At 40.3% G+C, this 18,932-nt stretch overlaps 1 protein-coding gene across 2 annotated transcripts in view; it reads left to right on the plus strand.

The window, feature by feature from the left end:
* The first annotated feature begins 5,335 nt into the window (after window positions 1–5,335).
* The window catches only part of ALCAM (activated leukocyte cell adhesion molecule), a 214,535-nt gene continuing 200,938 nt past the window's right edge, over window positions 5,336–18,932 (plus strand). Inside the window, exon 1 of one of the 2 annotated variants that reach the window (XM_081235868.1) lies at window positions 5,336–6,107. In XM_081235868.1, the coding sequence (XP_081091994.1) occupies window positions 6,035–6,107 (73 nt within the window). In that variant the 5' untranslated portion in view covers window positions 5,336–6,034. The remainder of the gene's footprint in view (window positions 6,108–18,932) is intronic. The other variant, XM_081235867.1, reaches the window with a different exon arrangement.

The following is an 18,932-nucleotide window of genomic DNA, read 5'->3' on the forward strand; positions in this document are numbered from 1 at the left end:
TCTACTTCCACTGAAATAGCTATGAATTTCTTTTTGTACCCAGACATTGAGCAAGCTACAGTCTGAAATAAGAACATAATGTTTACCATAGGCTTTGAAAGTTTTTGCTCTCCTGAGCTCCAGTGATACAGCTTTATTAGCTGATGTTATTGAAGATGTGAGTTGCAAAATTTTATTCAAACCATGACTGATATTACTACTAATCAGAATTAAAAAATAAAGTTCAAGGGAATATTTCTTAGGAGGACAGATACCCATCTGTTCCCCAGGCCATATATAGAGTCATTTTAGGAATCATTGACTTAAAAACCTTAGGGTCCAGAAATAAAACAGAGCTTTATCTTATACCTGTGTAATCGCTCTGTCTCTTTAAATAGTTATATCTTCTTAGACTTAATATAAATGCCACTTAGCTATCTATTTCAATTTTCTCATCTGTGCATTAGGCAAGGCCCTTGCCCATTCCCTTCCTGGTCACTCAAAACCTTTTCTAGTCAGGATTCTATTCTCCTGTGTCTCTGTTTTCTTCTCACTGATGGCAACTAGTTTTTTTTTTCACTCTCTTCTTCCTGTAGATTAGGTTTCCTCAGTTTATATTTCAGAGGTTTTCACTATGGTGACTAGGTCCTGACGCATTCTCTTTGCCTTCCCTAAACCTTAGTTCTGCCTAGTTGTGATACTGTATGTTATACTAAGAAATTTAATATTTGGTCTTGACTCCATCCCTGGCAAGAGCTCCTAAAACCCTTGGAATTTCCTAAGTGAGTAGAGTGGTAATGCAACGGTGTGGTTTTTTTTTTTTTTTTTTTCTTTTTGCGGTACGCGGGCCTCTCACTGCTGTGGCCTCTCCCTTTGCAGAGCACAGGCTCCGGATGCTCAGGCTCAGCAGCCATGGCTCACGGGCCTAGCCACTCCACGGCATGTGGGATCTTCCCGGACCAGGGCACGAACCCGTGTCCCCTGCATCGGCAGGCGGACTCCCAACCACTGCGCCACCAGGGAAGCCCCAATGGTGTGTTTTGCTGTGTTAATGAGGTGACTTTGGAAAGTCCCTAGGTCACCTAAGGATGGGGCCTGGTTGCCAGGAGATCCAATCTGATTCTGTGATTAGAGGGTGAAACTTTTAGTCCCAGCTCTGGACCTCCTGGGAGAGCAGTGGGGCTGGAGATTGAGTTCAATCACCAATGGCCTACAATGTAATCAACAGTGCCTATGTAATAAAGCCTCCATAAAAACTTGAAAAGGCTGTGCTCCAAGAGCTTCCCGGTTGGTAAACACGTGGTTATTTGGGGAGAGTGGCATGCTCAGAGAGCATGGATGCTCTGCTCTCCTTCCCACAGACCTTGCCCTAGGTATCTCTTCTATCTGGTTGATGCTATAACCGGGCTGATACTGTGAGAACTGAGTTGAATTGTAGAACATCGACCTAGTGGCCAAGAATTGCTTTGGTGGTATGCAAAAAAAAACACCCCACATGTTGGAACTGGTATCAGAATCATACTAGTCCAATCATTGAAGGCTCAGTGGAAACAGCTTTCATCTCCTTATTTCATTCTCCCTGTTAAGTTTGCTTCAGGGTCTATGTTCTATAAAAAATCTTTCTCACGATTTATCATTCATACATAAATACTTACAGAGTACCCAATGTATTTGCAAAGTATTGGCTAGAAATGTGTAATCATAGATGGAGAGGTGGGGTTGGGGAGAAAGTGAGTCAAATTTGTTGCATGGTCTTGAATTGCATACATGTTTTGTTCAAAAACTAGGAAGGCACACAAAACACTATGATAAATGTGGTAAGAACAAATGTCACCAGCCTCCAAAGCTATCTTTGGGAAATTTCATCTCCAGTGGGAAATTGTTTACATTGATCAAAAGAAAAAAATCACCTCAGCTCTTCAAATGCTCACATGCCCCACCTAGCTATGTTGTCACATGCTGATGAAGTAGTACAGATGGGGCAAAGGTTCCTGGCCTGAGCCTCTGGGATCCTGAGATCTGACCTCAACAGATTCCAAGCAGGAAAGCTGCCTACTGTGCTGTCACTGCTTTGAGCATACTGTCCTGACTGATGATGAATTCTTTTATACTGGAGATGCAAAATGCTTCTCATGTTTCAGGTAATAAGAAATACGTTTTCCTCTGGCTGAACATTATTCATTTTATTACTTGCAATAAGCAGTCCCCATTATGATGCTCTGAGGCATGATTAAACTGGTAAATATCATTGGAATACTATGTTTTCTTGGTTGTAACAAAAGCAACTGTGGTCCAGATGCAGCTGGAAAAGCTCTTCCTGTTAAGAACTAGGTAAGGTGGATCCAAGCCCCCATTCCCTAGATCTTGACAGACAAATACTCTCTCTACTACATTATTTTGTGGAGCTTACATCTCAAGTTTATTTCCAATTCTGAGCTCTTACTTAGGCTAAATTACTAGAAATGGTCTTGTCATCTCATATGCACTGTATCTGTCTCATGCAGATAGGGTGCACTGCCTTATTAATTTCCTCAAGGACAATGTATTTGAGAGTAGGAGGCCTCATTAATGTTTTAGGAATTTATGTTTCAATCAAGCCCCCCTCAACAAAAAAGAAAGTCATAAATTTATTTTTGCACATATCTGATAAGTGAAGTGGATAGTGATGAGCAAGTAGATAGAAATGAAGCTCTAATATCAAAGTGCCTTTGGTAGAATGGTGGCATTACTATTACTATTACTATTACTATGAATCACGAATCACTGTGTGAACTTGGAAAAGTTACTTCATATCTCTGGGCTTCAGTTTCTTCATGAGTAAAATGAAGATAACATTAACATCTCCCTCGCAGGATTTTTTTGGAGGGGGATTATTCCACTAGTTCATATAAATTGCTTAGAATAACCTGACATATAGTAAGTGTTCAATAACTGTCATTAACTAATTATTTATAATATATTTAAAGGTCTTCCACCATTTCAATGTATAATTGTATGGCTTAGTCTTTGTCCCTTCTTCTTTTCTCAGCATCCCTGTCTTCACTCCCCTGCCAAATTCTTATTTTTATTATTTTGTAATTCCTCATTTTATTTTTATTGTTAGTTAATATAGAGTAGTTTCACCATCACTTTGTGGCCTTAGCTATATAAGACTAATAGCTTTTGAAGTTACTGCTCCAAGCGGCTTGTTAAGGCATTTTCCTACACTAGGACAAATTCCTCTCTGAAAGGAATTCTGGACCAACTGACTGTACTACATACAATCATACTTGTCATAAATGTGGGTAAGTATAATATACTTAATTTATAGTATGTATTTTGATCCGACTTAGCTGCACACCTTTGAAGTTGGTACTCTGATGTGTCATCATACTTATCATACTTTGATTATAAGAGGCTGACTTTTGCTCAAGGTCACTCGTTTGTGCAGAACAGGGGTTTTAACTAGGCTCTGATTGCTTCCCAAAGCCCACACTCCTTCTATTGTATCTAGCCAGTTATTTGTGTGATCTCATCTAATCATCACAACAATCTCAAAAGGCTAGCACTATTGTTATCACTTTTTACAAGTAAGGAAACTTAGGCTTAGAGGGGTTGAGTTCACCAAGATCATGCCCCTGGAATGTCAAAGCCCAAATCAGACAGTCTGCCTTTGCAGATCAACTTTTTAACAATTAAGCTGTATTAACTCCCACCCCAAAATCAAGGGGGTCAGAGAGACAGAGGGTGGGTTGGGAGGGATCCAGGTTAAATATATAGTTAGGATGATTGGTTCGAGTAAGAGCTACTTAGAGCTGCTGTTAAAGGGGAAACAATTCCCTAAAGGAATTCTACAGGATCCCATGAGAATGCTAGCAATTCAGCCATACTTAGCTCATGGAATACTGAATTAAAAGGCATTTGCCTCATAGCATTAAACTTCTTGTAGGTTCATAAGATGCAAATGAAATGCTAATGTTAAAATCAAAAGGGAGAAACTACTTATTCTGAGAGGAAAAATATAAGAGCTCTACTCTAGAATACTGCGAATGTAATGTAAGGAGAACCGGGAGGACAAGACTGGCAGACTTTCGATAAAGATCACAGCGGAAGCTGGAGCTTAATAGTTTCTAGCAGGAAAAGAGAAAGAATTCAAAGGCGTGTGTGGGCGCGCGCGCGCGCGCTCCCGCTTGTTTTATTATTTCTCCTGCCACCAACTTCCCTCATCCCCATCTAGCTGGTGACTCAAGTCTTCTGATGAAAGCGCAGTATGTGACGACTACTAGTTGGCATTCTCTGCTGGAGACTAGTCTCACACAGGGGTGTCCCTGTGATGCACGGAAGGCTATTTAATGCCCCGGCGAAGCGGTTCTGGGACCAAGATTTTATTATGCTTCGTGGATGAGACTTGTGATCCCACATCCCTGATTTAGAGCCACTTAGGGCTCCGACAGCTCCACCCCGGTGTTCTAGAGGGAAAAATTCCTTCATGCTCTCTGCCTGATCTGAAAGCGACACAGCTTCCTGACGTTCCGCCTGGGAGGTGGTTCAATCTTTAGAAATTGCCAGAGAAGCCTGTCCATCTGCTGGGATGCCTGGCTTTCTGGAACGGACAGACGAGGAGAAGCTTGGCTTTTAATCTGAGTAATTTGAGGATTTGTTTGTAACTTAAAATCGCCGCTTAATTCAAAATAAAAGAGACACTCGCTCTGGCTTTGGTAGACATTGGGAAAATCCGTGTAACGAAGTATGATCTAGAAATTCCTTATTTAACTTCCCCCGGGAAAGAGTGAATATTTTCTATTTGCTAGTGGGCAGTCGACTCAATCTGCCTGCAAAACAAGGTGCGTGCGAGAAGGGCACGTGGCGGGAGTAGGGGGGAGGAATCAGCTTAGTGAGTTACCCCTCCCGCCCCCACCCCGCCAACCAGTAGCTGTTCTCTTAACTCCCAGGAGGTGAGTTCCCATCTTTGTCACCTCCTTCAGCCCCTTCCTCCCTCCTTCGCTCTCGCCCTTGGACCCGAAGTGCGAGTCCCCGGCGAGGTCCCGACCCCCACCTCCCTGCCCCACTACTCTCTTTATAGGAGAAGGAGGCTGAGATATCACGACCGAAAAGTCCCTGAGGAGTGAGCCGGTGGATAGGCGTCTGGGGGCAAGAAAAGGGCAATCTGAACCGTGGCGAAGCTGCGTGGGCAGCGTGAAGTGAGAATCCGTAGGACTAGGGCAAAGATAACGCCACAGGGAAATGGCAGTCCTGGGGGCCCACCCAGGAGCGCGCAGCTCTTGGGCGGGCTCCCCATTGGCGGGCGTGGCCCCCGGGGCGGAGCCACTAGAAAGCCCCGCCCACTGGGTCTCCGGGCCTCGGCGAGCGTGACAGCCCAGTGGAGTTCCTGAGGCGGACTTCTTCTCGGACTCGGTCCTGCAGCGCCTCTAGGCTGCAGATCCAGCTCCTACCACCTGCGCTTGGCTCCACGTCCCGCGAAGCTGGGAGGAGAGAGGAGAGAGGGAGGAGGAGAAGGGAGGAGGAAAGCGGCAGCTTACACACGCCTTCCAGTCCCTCCACTCAGAGCAGCCCAGAGACCGCTGTTGGCGCCGCTGCTATCGCTGCCACCGCCGCTACCACCTGAGGAGACCGCCTGGACCTGTCGCCCCACTGTTGCCCCTCCCGGCAACTGTTTCCTAGCACCAGGCTTTTTATGCGCACTGCCACTACCATTATTATTATTATTCCAAGAGAAGGAAAATAACAGACCAGCTAAAAAGAACCACGTATACCTTTCCGAATTACTCAAGTGTCTCCCGAGAAGAGAGGGTCGCCGGTCCCGGGAGGAGCAGCCGAAGGGGCCAAAGGGCGTGTGTTGACGGGGAGACGGGCGGAGTTGGGGCACTGCGTGGTGGAAAGTTGCGGGCGGCGGACACCCGAAGGTGCAGCGCCACAGCCCAGGGGGCTGTGTGTCTGGGACAAGCCGCTGCCCGCTGCGTCCGGACCCGCGAGCGCGCGGGCAGCGCGGGGCCGGGGAGGACGCCCCCTCCTGCGGCGCGGACTCTGTCGGTGGTCCCCGAGGAGGAGGAGGAATATGGCATCGAAGGCGGCCTCCTCCTGCCGTCTGGTCTTCTGCCTCTTGATCTCCGCTGCTGTCCTTCGGCCAGGTAAGAGCAGGGACCTCAGAGCAGCCCCAGGCCAACCTGGGCCGGGGGGCATTTTCCTAGGTCCCCGGCCCGGGCCTCGCACCCCCGGGGAGGCGCGCCGGGGCGCGTGGGGGAGGTAAGGGGACGGCGGTGCGGGCACAGAGCTGGCCCTGGGTACCCTCACCTGTGCCGCATATTTGGGTTCGACCGGTTGGCTGAAGTTGGAGCAGCGACTGGGGGGACTGGATAAATCTCCAGGAAGTTTGGGTGCGGCCGGGGCCGGGGCTCCACGGAGCCCACGGGTAAGATTCATCTGGTTCTCTCCCCTTCCCCCCTGCGGCTCCAGCCTGGGCGGCGAGCTCTCGCCCTCTGACCACCCCTCCAGTCTCTAGATATCAAAGTCCACGTCACTGCGCTCTGGGCAGTTTTCCTTTCGCTTAGCTCTTGGAGGCAATAGCTCGCACTTTTTCGTGATAAATCCCCTGGTAACTTCCCGTGGTGAGAGCCGAAGCGGGTATGGGAGGGGGAGGGGTAGAGGAGGAAGGGAGGGCTTCAATCACTCCCTTTTAAAACCTCCTAAAGCTCCGACCGTGGTTTGGACGCCGTCTCCCCCATTGTCTGGGTGGGTGGTGAGAGTAGGGGTGATGGCGGGCAAAGAACGCAACCTGGACTGGAATTCGCAGCCAGGTTTGTGAGCCCTTAGTGAGGGGGTTGTGGATTGTTCAGGACCTGTGACCTAACCTCAGTTCTCAGTTCTGTATTGAGCCTCATAAGAAAAAAAAAAAAAGGCAAAAGCCCCAACAATTAATATATCTCGCCTGGAAATCTCTTTCCTTGCCCTTAAGGACGTCCCCTGGCACTGTCATCCTGAGACCCGCCGGGTGGCTGAAGTGAGTTGACCCTAACAGGAAATTCTGCGTGCTCGCCGTCGCTTGACAGAGCAGCAGGTTAATTTTTCTCTAGACATGAAGATTTGGGGGGAAATTTTTTTCTCCCTTTGAAGTTTTGATCTCTAGCCCCTCGTAGACAATTGCAAATAAAACTCCTACTTCTTGTTATTTCGGCTTCTGTTTGTACTCTTGCCCCTTTCTTTAGTTTTTATCAAAGAAAAACTCACTTCCTTTTCGCGTCTTTTAATTTCTGCACATCCCTTCAGTTGTTGGCATGCTGAGGTCAAAGAAGGGGTTTGAAAGCCTCTGGAGCTCTCCCAGAAAAGGGGGGAGAGTGGGGCTCGGGGTTAGTGCCTGCAGATCCCTAGTGTTTGTGAACTGCCGCCGCGGTGTGTGTTAGTGGTGGTGTACGCGCGAGGTGCGGGCCCCCTCCCGTTCTGATCTCATTTTTAAAGTTCCATTTCGAGTCGAGGTAATGAGCTCACCTGCTGTTTTGAGGCTAGAGCAAGAGGCGTCTGTGACAGATCGCCGGCTCTGGGGCTGGGACTGTGAATCGAGAGTCGAACAGGATTTAAAAGCAGGTGGAGCGGGGTGAGAACCCCCCGGGAGGTAGGAAGGAGAGACCCCCTTGGCTTTGGCACTGTACGGATTTCACTTTTTCCTGATCCCAGTGTGTGGTGTGGGAAGGAGGGGCACTCACTCTGGAGCCGAGGGGAGAGAGGAGGGAGGATGAGGGTTCTGTAGTTTGTTCAGCGCGAAGATCCACACGCCCACAGTCCCACAGCTGGTTTTCGGTTTAACCCCCTCGCCACTTTGAGAGCGTAGTCTCACCTACACCACCACGCTCGGACCACAGGCACACTCCCAGTTTCCTTTTCCGTGCTGCAATTTATTTTCAGTTGGACCACCTCAGAGGACAGGTTTTTCCGCACATGTAACTGCTAAAAATGGAGAGGTTCCTCTTTCTGATCTTCTCGGCGATTCTTTTGACGCAGCAAGCTCGCGCGTTTCTAGCCGGCACCCAGCTGCGCGCTTTCAGCCAGCGGGGCGGGCTCTCTCACCGCCGCCTACCCGCTGCTGATCTGCGGGTCAGGAGACTCAGATCCTCAGATCAACGCTTTACTTGAAATTACCTGGCTGGCAAATGCGCCAGATTTTCTGTGCGGCGTCAGTGTGTTTTAAAAGAAAGAATTATGGCACTAAAAGCGCCACGTCCAGACTCAGGGTGCAAGTCCTGGACGGCAAGTGCCCCTCCTCCAGAGCCTTCTGCACCGCTGAGCCCGGGGGGGATGCAGCACCAATAGCTGGCTTAGGCAAAGGGACTGAATGAAGGGTTGGCCCGCCTGCAGGCTTTCATTTCCGGAGCGGTTTTGATAGTGTGTCCACACCTAGAGAACAAAAGCTAGAGTTTGTGAAACTGCCTCTGCAGGTCTGTCGGTCTGTAGTCGCTACGTAGCCATGGATATATTTTAGGTATGGCATGTTACCTGTTTTGAAGGCAGGAGGAGAATTATCTATGAACCACGGAAACTGAATTCGGAGATGAAGGCAACGAAGTTATGAGCTCAGCATCCGAGGAAGCAAGAATTTTATTATTCTCGTAGAAAGAGCGTCAGCCTGTGGTAACATTTTGTATTGCTTTAAAAAAAAAAAAAAGGCTTTCCTTGATTATTTACAACAAGGAGATGGGCCCTGAACTGTTTCTTCTCTTGGGTCATCTGTGTGCACCCCCTCTGGAATGTTTCTTAATTGCTCACTGATAAAAAGTTCATTCCAAGACGTAAGCACACTTAAAGCTTTTTTTTCAGTGGGTTATCATGTTTGGAATGTATCCGTTTATCTCAATAGGCCTTGGGAAGAGCATCAATTCAAATAATGTCCTTTCAGACTAACAGATGTGGGACTATTAAAATTTATAATTTCAAAACTGCAAACTGCTTAGTAGGCAGTAATACTGCTTTTTCTTTGATGATTTATTTAATCCAATAGCAATTTATGATTTAATGGGGCACTATTTTCAGTAGACTGCTTTCCTAGGTTTGTTTTGGGACCATTTACCTTCAGGCACTTGAGCAAGTCATTTCACCATTTTGGGTTTCGGTATTCTCATGTGTAAGGAAAAGGGTGGACTAAGGCTCTGCTCTCTGAGAGCTCTGCCAGCTCAACCGTTTGTTTCTAATGACCTAGGGTAAAAAGCCCATTTAGTCAAGGCAGAGTCATTTTCCAACTGTATTTTTCTAATGCTTTCAGACAGCCTGGACAGACACGATTCATATAAGTTGTATTACTAGAAAAATGTCAGTGGATCCCAATTGCTAGTTTTCTTTTTTTTTTTTCCTACTTTTATAAACTCGTATCTTGTGATTACTCCTCCAAGCCTGAATAAGGCTATTAAAAAATATATATACTGGAGAGAATTAGTCTCCCATTCTCCTGGGAAAAGAGACCCCAACAGTCAGAAAGGGCTTTAGGTCGTAAAAAAAAAAAAAAAAAACCATTTATGCAACCCATTCCTTCTGGAAGACTGGCTCTATTTAAACTTCATATATAGTTCCTAGAATAAAATGTAAGTGATGGTTGATGCTAATATGTTTATGTGACAAAGCCTTATATGTACACCCTAAAAAGGCTCCTAAACAAAGAAGTTGATTTGCTCTATGGTTGTAAGTACAATACAGAAGGAAATAGAAAATAGTAATGCTTTCCCATTGTTTTCAAATCTATAGAAATCCAAAATATTTTCATGACTAGATTCCAAACTTTTTCTGACTTTTTAGAAAATTCAAACTAGCATATCTTTTTAAATAGAAATTTAGAAGAAAATGCTTGTCTACTGTGGACTTATTAAAAAGAAGAAAATCAATAAAAACCTACTTTAAGACTCCTAAGTGTCAACAAAAAATTATTTATAATGGAGTCAGTACTCATGTGTTCAGTTTTTAGCTGTGCTGTATAAGAATGTTGTAAACTTGGGGGAAGTTATTTTTCTACTCCTTTTTATTTCCCATCTGTAAAATTATCTCCCTATGTAGTACATTGTTCTGATTTTGGTGAGATTAGTAACTCCCTTGCTCAGCATTTTGAATTTTTCAAGTAAAACATGCTATATTAAGACTTTTATTATATTCTTAATAGAATAACACTCTTTAATTTATTCCACTTAATTATCACTTTGACCATTTTATTAAAAGCAGGCAAAAATGTTTCTTTTCTTTTTTTCTCCCTCAAGTTTTCATGGCACTAAATGTAGGCCTTTGTAAAACTGAGCACTAAGTTGTCAGCATTACTTAGTGTAAGATGGCAGCTTTTTGTCATATAGGATTTTAAATGCTTTATAATCACCTTGTTTTATATTCCCAAACACACCTCTTTTTGTTCTGGCCATCTATTTCACATAAAACATCATCAAAGAGTTCTAGCTCTCTGACACATGCAACATGTTATCCCAAATACGCAGGAGAGCAACATAGGTACAGCTATGATAAAAGAGTATCTCTGTGCCTGTGTGTATACATGGAAACTTAAATTTAGTTCTTCTCAAAGTGTTAATTTTATTCTTCACTGTTACGTTTTCAAAAGGCCCATTTTATTTCTCACACATGAATGTATGTGGCATATTAAGATGAGCTAACCCACTGGAATACTAAAGAAAATTTTCTTGGGAGTGCTGCCTGATGAATTAATATTTATTTGGTTATTACTTTTGGATATCAGCTCCTTTATATTTTCAATAAAATGTCCAGAAAAATGTCCATTTATATTTCTCATTACTTTTTTTTATTAAGGCAGAAGTTTCGTTTCCCTATGGAGAACAAAGCCAAGACTAAAATATATCTTCTGTGTTTAAGAAGAGGATATTATAGGCTCTTTGATAAGGTTAAATCCTACAATTATTACAACTATCCCTATAGTGTACAAAATGTTATTGTATATTTGGAGTTACTGATATTTTCATCCAGCTAATTTCTTTGTTTAAGTAACAAAATTTATGTTCTTTTCCCCCAACCTTATTAGACAGAATACCATATATATTTCATCTAGGACTAGTTCCAATTGTGCTGTGGTATTCAGTAATTGTTTTATGGTAACCTATTATCATAGCCCATTATTGTAGTGTATGTTCCAAGAATGAAATTAGCTTTTACTGCTTCCTCTCTTATTTATCCAGTCAGTTTTCAATTATCCATTCCATTCAGGGGGCAATCAGAGTTGTGCAAAATCCAAAATAGTTTCTAATCAAAGGATTACATAATTCAACTTTGAGTTGAGGTACTTCAATGAACATGACTGTGTCTGATCTTCTAGCATTGCAATAAAATGAAACAAAATTGTGGGAGAATAGACTAATCAGAAATTAGACAACTGTCCAGTTTCCCTGGCTTGCTTCCTTGCCTTTTTCCCCCTAAAGCTCTGTTCTCTATCACTCCATGATCCATACATCCTGGTATATCCAAGACACTCCTGGTTTATGCCTGGTTTATTCGATTATTAATGGTACCCTTTTTACTCTCAAAAGTGCAGTTTGGATGGCAAATTAGATGATCACAATAATTGTTAATGACTTGACTGTCTATGTGTCTGTCATAGAATACTTAACTATAAGACATTCCTCATCCTAACAAACTGAATATTTCTAACCTTTTAAATTTAAGTATCAGCTATAGTGAAGTATCAATAAGAGGTTATATACCTCTTTAATGTCAAGTATAAGAGAGATATAAGGTTATGGCTGGAAACCCAGAATATTGTAGTAGGTGTGGAACATTAAGGATTCCATGGATTGGAGTGGAAACCGAATCGACCTGAGATGCCAAGAGAATAATGATGTTTGAAATTCACCTGGGAGCTATACTTAGCCATGCAGTTATCTAGGGAAGGCCTGTTTCAATTTGATCCTGAAATCCTTTCTTAGCCAACTGCACAATTCCCACTCTGTTCTTCTGTGGGATTTCTCAGTAGCTCCACTATCAATTTAGATCTAAAAATCAATTTTCAAGGATATCTATAAAATTGAAGGAGGGTCTCAAGTCTTTTTGTACATGTGAACTACAGTTGTATCAGTTAGATATGGTGACCTGACTTGGGACAGCCAACAATATAGCCAGAACAGTTGGTGCCAAGACTGACTATTCCTAATTGATCACCCACATGTTATTTGGTTCAAATATCTCTGAGTGTCCCAGATATTCAGAAAACTCCAAAAGCAGATGGAGGTAGGAAAGGTGAGAGGGTATTATCTAAGCACACGGGTAAAGGATGCCATAGATTTGTCCTTAATAAGACGGATTGAAGGGAGCGGGCATTGGACACTGTGGCTAAAACTCTTGTCAGCACATTTCCAAGTACTTTCCCTAATAGTAGGGAGGTTTCTGGCTATAAAATTTACCCAGCTCCAGATCAAGCAAAAAACAGAAAAATAAGTCTTGCTACTCTTATTAAAATTTTGAACCACAGTGTATCAGTTAACTATGCCACATAATAAAGTACTCCAAAATAAAGCGGTTTAAAACAGCAACCATTTTATGTAGTTCATTATTTTGCAGTTTGGCAATTTAAGCTGGACAGTTGGGTGCTTTTCTGATTTTAGCTCCATGCCATTCTACTGTAGTCTGCTGTGGGTCAACCTATGAAGCTTTGCTTCTGGGATTTGGCTGGTTGTTCAGGAAAAATTAATTCTTCTCCATGGTCTTTCATTTTCTAATAGTCTTCCCTAGGCTAGTTCTCTTGATGGAAGTCTACCTCTCAGGATAGTAGTGAGGGGTGTGGCAACAGCAGGGATCCTTACTGCAGATCCTCAGCCCCATATTCACAGTCTACACCCTCTTCTTTCAGATTATTGGGCAAGAAATATTATAGAGGCTCATATATTATAGAGTAGTGTCCAGTAAGAGTACTGTTTCCTACTGCTCAAACTTTATCTTCCCCAGGAATAAAATTATGGAAAGTGTATATGTGTGTGTGTGTGTGTGTGTGTGTGTGTGGAGGGAGAGAGAGAGAGAGAAATTGAAGGGTTAAAGGCATGCAATTCATGATCAGAAGCTAAAATGTGGTAGAAGAGGGGTTATTGGAAAAATGAGAAGGTGCCTTAGATGTCTATCTTGTTCAGTTCTCTTATTTGACAACTGAGATAGATGAAGATACAGGTAAAGAGATTAACCTAAAATTCAGTAGAAGATTAACCACTATTTTTAGAGACAACAATGTCCTTAGTTTGATGTATGTTTAGACCCATAGGTTCAAGGTTTTGGAGCTATGAAGAACCTTAAAATTACTTAGCTACTTGCCTAAGGTCATATTGTTAACCAATCCAAAATTAAAACTCTTGTCAATTAACCATTCAATGTATAATAATAGCATTCAATAAATATTTATTGTGCCCAATATGTGCAAAGCATTGGACTTGGTGCTGGGGATACTGCCATAACTAATTACTACATAGCTAAGGTCCACTGTCACTCCAAGAAATTATGTTCTCTCTGGGAAACAGACATCAGTCAACTAATTATATAATTATTTGCTAGAACTTTTGCTAAGTACGGCAAGGGCACATAAAGAGCATTTTACATCAGTGTGGCCAAATTTGGTCTAGAGTTTAGGAAAAACTCAGAAAGGTTCTTTCAGGAAGTGATATCTGAAGTATGAGATGAGAAATAATCAAACAAAAGATATGGGCTGAGAGAATGGGATGAGTGAAGACACTAAGGAGGAGGAACATGGCTCTAACTCCTGGAGGTGACCAGGAATTCCTTGAAGTTGTTCAAATACTTTTTTTGTAATTTCCCTAATTTACTTACCAGTTACGGGGTTCAGAAGAGGATCTCTTTGATTTTATTCAAATGCTTATATACTAGCACATATTTGCATATAAACTTCCCACCCTTTAAACTATCTAGTGAGGACGTACTGTACCTTTCCTTTTTCACTTTGCAGCACATGTTGGAGATTAAGAGAATATCTAGTATCAGCACATATAGCTCTACCTCATTTTTTAACATGGTGTATTGGAATTTACTGTACACACCATAATTAACCGTTTCCCCAGCTCTTGGAAATGTAGATTGTTTCTAATCTATTCGTTACAAACAATACGGCAGTGGACATCTTAATACTTGTTCTTGTCCATATGAGCAATTATGTTGGCAGGAAAATGTCTTAGAAGTGAAATTGATGAGTCAAAGAATATGTGTATTTTTTGTTTAGAAAGAAATTCTAAAATTACGGTTCAAAGAGTATATACTATATTGTATATTTGAAAGTTGCTGAGAAAGTAGATCTTAAAAGTTTTCATCACAAGAAATGATTGTAACTATGTGTGGTGACGAATGTTAACTAAACTTATTGTGGTGATCATTTTTGCAATATATACATCTATCAAATCATTATACTGTACACCTAAAACAAATATATGTCAAATATATCTCTATTTAAAAAAGAGTATCTTTAGTCCCAGCTAAAGTATACGGGGATGCATCTTCCCCATACTTCCTCCATAATTCTGTACTATTACTATAACTTCTTAAAAACCAGGATATGTTGGTTCTTATTTATTTAAAGTTTATGGAAAAAGTGAGAGTTATAGGAGTAATAGGCACACACACTCATATGTAAGGCAAAAGCTATAGACAGATTTGTGCCTAAATTTTTATACATGGGATGGAACCACAAATGTAGGAAAGAAGTGCATTTATTATGAATTATTATCATTTCTCCTTCCACATAAGATGGGTAACTTTTAGAACATAAACCATGTAATTGTAAGCCATATTTTCTTCCATTTTAGAAGATTCATACTCTGTGATATGAGATTAACTGAAGCAGTGGATTAACAGGCAACAAGATGTGAGCCTTAAGAGTAGTTGATAATGTTTTTCATTACACAAATGGTTTCCAAATATTCGTGTTTGTTCATTGTAGATGCAATATACGTCTAACTAATGCCATTTTGTAAACCCAGTTTAATAGTTTTACTAAACAGACTTCAGTTATTTTTAAGTAAATCATATTTTGAACATTTCTTCCAACAAGTTTGTTTTAACAGGCTTGTCAAAATTGTTTATGAGCTGATAAAAATACCATCTTCTGTAAATTTATTAAAAAAGCCAGTGCTACTAAATGTTTCACCCTGTAACTTTTGGACCTATTGTGAAAAGGAGTAAAATATATTTTTATAGTTACTTTTATTTAAAAAAACATAAAATATGTACATGAAGAGTTTTCAACAAGCATATGCTGAAGATATATTTTTAAAACAAGGCAACAAACACTCATAATGGACTTAATATTAGTATGTATATACTGTAATTTTATGAAACTAAAGCAGTTTCTGCTTAGCATTCAGTTTTAAATGTCCAAACTTGTGGCATTTATACTTCATTCTGAAAGCATTTTCTCTATGTGGTGATAGGTATGACACTTCCCAAGAAAAGTGTTTATGTTGGTCATAAGGCATAGGTTTTATATTTTTGCAGAGATGAGCATGGCTCTAAATATGAATAATGCTTTTGATATCAGATCTAAGAGTAAAATGCAATACATATTTGGATTTACCCTGTTGGATTAATTCCTTACTCAACACAACCCCAGTATATGGTAATTTAGTTCTCAAATAGAAATTTTCCTTTAGAAATGATTTATTAGCATATGATAAAATTGCTTTTCTTATCATACTAGAATGGCAAATAAGTATCTGTTTATTAAAACAAAACCTGCATCTGTTCAGCTTTTTTTCTCTTTGCTGATAAGAAGTATGTCTTCTTTCTAAAATAAATGATAAAACAGTAAAAAGAATAGAGTTTCCAGGTATAGTTTAGAGGTTGTCATTTTTTAGGATTGATCCTAAATGTTCAGCTAGAAAGGATCTGAACTGCCTGAGTAGTGACTTTTTTGTGTACAGTGTGGCTATACCTCAGTGGTATTAAAAACTAATTGCTTAATTTTTATAGACTGTCAAGGCTTATAGATTTCACAGACTGTCAATACATAGCATATATTCCATTGCACAAGAGCTCAAGAGCTTGGGCTCTGTATCAGAGCATTAGTTTGATTACTGTCTCTTGTCTTTTTTTCTCTTTTGTAAATGAGGATTACAGTACTATCAAGTTCATTTGATATGAATATTCAAAAAGATAATGAGTGTATGGCGCATGTCTCAGTGCGTGGCACATAGTGGACTCTCAACCAATAATAATCATTATGAATCACATTTTTAAATAATCACAGTATTATAATAAATGCCAGTTTATTCATATCAGAAAAATGTGTGAAATACCGCATTTTACTGGTTGGAAGATATATTTAGTTCCATTAAACTACATTTTTGAGTTTTCATAATAAAATTGGAATTCATATTCTTACTAGGATGTATCATAGTCCCAGTATCTGTCAAATAACTTTTAGTTTTACCAACTCAAGGAAAACAAAGGAAAAACGCAAATTGAAAATTGCAGCCTTAAAATGTAATTTCTTGCAAACAAAAACCGTGAAAGAGAAAGAACACATTCTAAAATTATAAAGACATATGTAATTTACAATATTATTCTTAGAAATTGATATTGCATATGTGCTTCTGTAATTTGAAAGCTACTAGAGCTTAGAAAGAGAAAAAATTTACAATTATTATAATAGAATTGTTTTGAAGATAAAATTATGATTTTAAATACAAGGCATATTTTCTCAACCATAATTCAATAGAGGGAGCTCCACTACTTTTTTTTTGTGAGCACTGGAGGGTGCTTTATTAATTATGATTTTCTGGTGACCTCTAATTTAATGGTGAAATTACTAAAAATCTGTAATTTTAATATTAATGTTTTATTGAAATTGAGTAATATCTTCCTCTTGTTAATGGAATTCAAAACATGCTTCTATGAATAATTGTTTTAAAACCCTAGTTCTTAGTTCCCTATACCCTTTGCATAATAAATCACTAGAAGAAATAAAGTAGGTATACTCTTGAGAAGCATACTTTAATATAGCAAAGCATCAAAGGAGAACAAAGTTTATTTCCAATAAAATAATGAATATTTTGATAATACTTTTGTGGTATCTATTAAGTGAAAACAGTTATATATTAGAATAGGAGAAGAAAAATAGTATTTTTCTCACTCTGCCTAGATTTTTAATCAAGTGATTATAGATTTCTATGTGGAAATGGCCTATACTCATATCTTTCCCTCTTTTTTATTTTCCCCAATATCCCCTTGATTTAGATAACTCCAACTATATTTTCAATCTAAGTTGATATCCATCACCTGTGTGACCCTGACAATTCATTTACCCTTTATGAGGTTCACTTTTGTCAAGGAAGTATTGTCTCATATGATTTCTAAGATCTTTGCAGCTTAAAATTTCTAAGCTTCAAAATTATACATTGATTTAGAATATTTTATATAGGTTTGAATCAATGGTAAGCAATAATTTTTACTGGAGGTCCAATTAAGGAAAAAAAGGTTTTAAATGATGATCCCCATTTACTCTTTATTCAAAATGGAAATTATATTTTTGAGTTCTGCAGAAAATTGCATAATCTCACACATAGACCTCCTAATTTATTTCGAAAATGCCATCAGTTAAAGAAACGGCCCAGTTCTCTGGTACATGTAAGAATCTCCAAAACAGAGACAGATTTTAAACATTTTGTATTAAAATTAGATATGTGCTCTTGTGGCGGTGCTGGTAGGGCAGCCTGGGATTGAGGCCTGTAGTTTATGCATTACGGTTTTAAGCGTTCTTTCAAGTAAGTGCTGGTTTTATTTAGTTTTCTTTCTGTGATAGATTAGAGTTTGAGAATGTGGCTCCTGGAGCCAGACTGTGTGGTTCTGAGACCTGTATCTCCATCCTCCACCCTCCCAGCCCAGTGACACTGGGCAGATTGCTTAACCCGTCTTCTGTCCTAATTTGTGCAGTAGGGACAAACTCATTCAATAGTATGACTGTCAAATAATACGCTCTCAATAAATTGTTAGTATTATTGAAATATTTAATTTCAGTTCATCTTTCCACCTTCCCGCAAATACAAATATAAACCCAGCTTACTCCGATGAGTACATAAAGAAGAGAGGTCTCAGGTTGATCAAAATCATAAAATTGATAGCTGTAGCTCCTCCCCACTCCACCTTTTTTTCCTACTCAAGAAGTGGAATATTAATGAGAGTGATGTCATATTATTTATTGGGCATAACCTTGAATCTATTCACTATATAAAATAAATAAATCATTCACAAATGCCTAGACTTTATTCATTAATTATTAGTATCATATTTATGATGACACAATTCTTATCTGATAATGAAACATCATTGCATTTTGATCCTGTGGTTGAAATCTAAACTTAGAGGTAAAATTAAGGCTAAAAAAGAGACACCTTGCAGATTGTAGTTCACAGTGTCTGAGAGCATATTGCTGTTTTAGGTCATTTCTGTAAGTTGGCCAGAGGTAACTTAGGAGTAAGAAAATGTGTGTGTGCTTATAACAGATTTATGTAGACTCTAGATTCTGAGTAAAATAGAGTAGTGATCATAAACAGTTTTAAGGAAGTGAACAAAATAAACAGTCTAAAGTTTTCAGTCTAGTGCCCCTCCAATCTCTTCTCCCCTCTGCCATTAAAATGAGTAAGATATGAATAGAATCTTGTAACTGCTCTGCTTAAATTACTTCAATGGCTCCCTGTTACAGTAAGGATAAACTGCAAACTTATTAGCATAGCATTTAAGGTCCTTCATGCATTTCTCAACACAGTCTTTCTTGGAAGTCAATGCTCCAGCCATACTTCTAAGTGTGCCATGGCCTTCTTGTTTCCTGTGTTGTTATTCATGTCACTGTCCTCTTCCAGAACTCTCTGCACCCTCCCCCATCACCCTCCCTTTGTCTGAAAAATAGCTAGCATCTCCATCCTTCAGAACACAGTTTAGATTCCATCTTCTCCAGAAATTCTTCGTTGATCGCCCTAAAGTGTCCG

The sequence above is a fragment of the Mesoplodon bidens genome (genome assembly GCF_964165515.1).
Source record: "Mesoplodon bidens genome assembly, chromosome: 5".
Lineage (NCBI taxonomy): Eukaryota > Metazoa > Chordata > Mammalia > Artiodactyla > Ziphiidae > Mesoplodon > Mesoplodon bidens.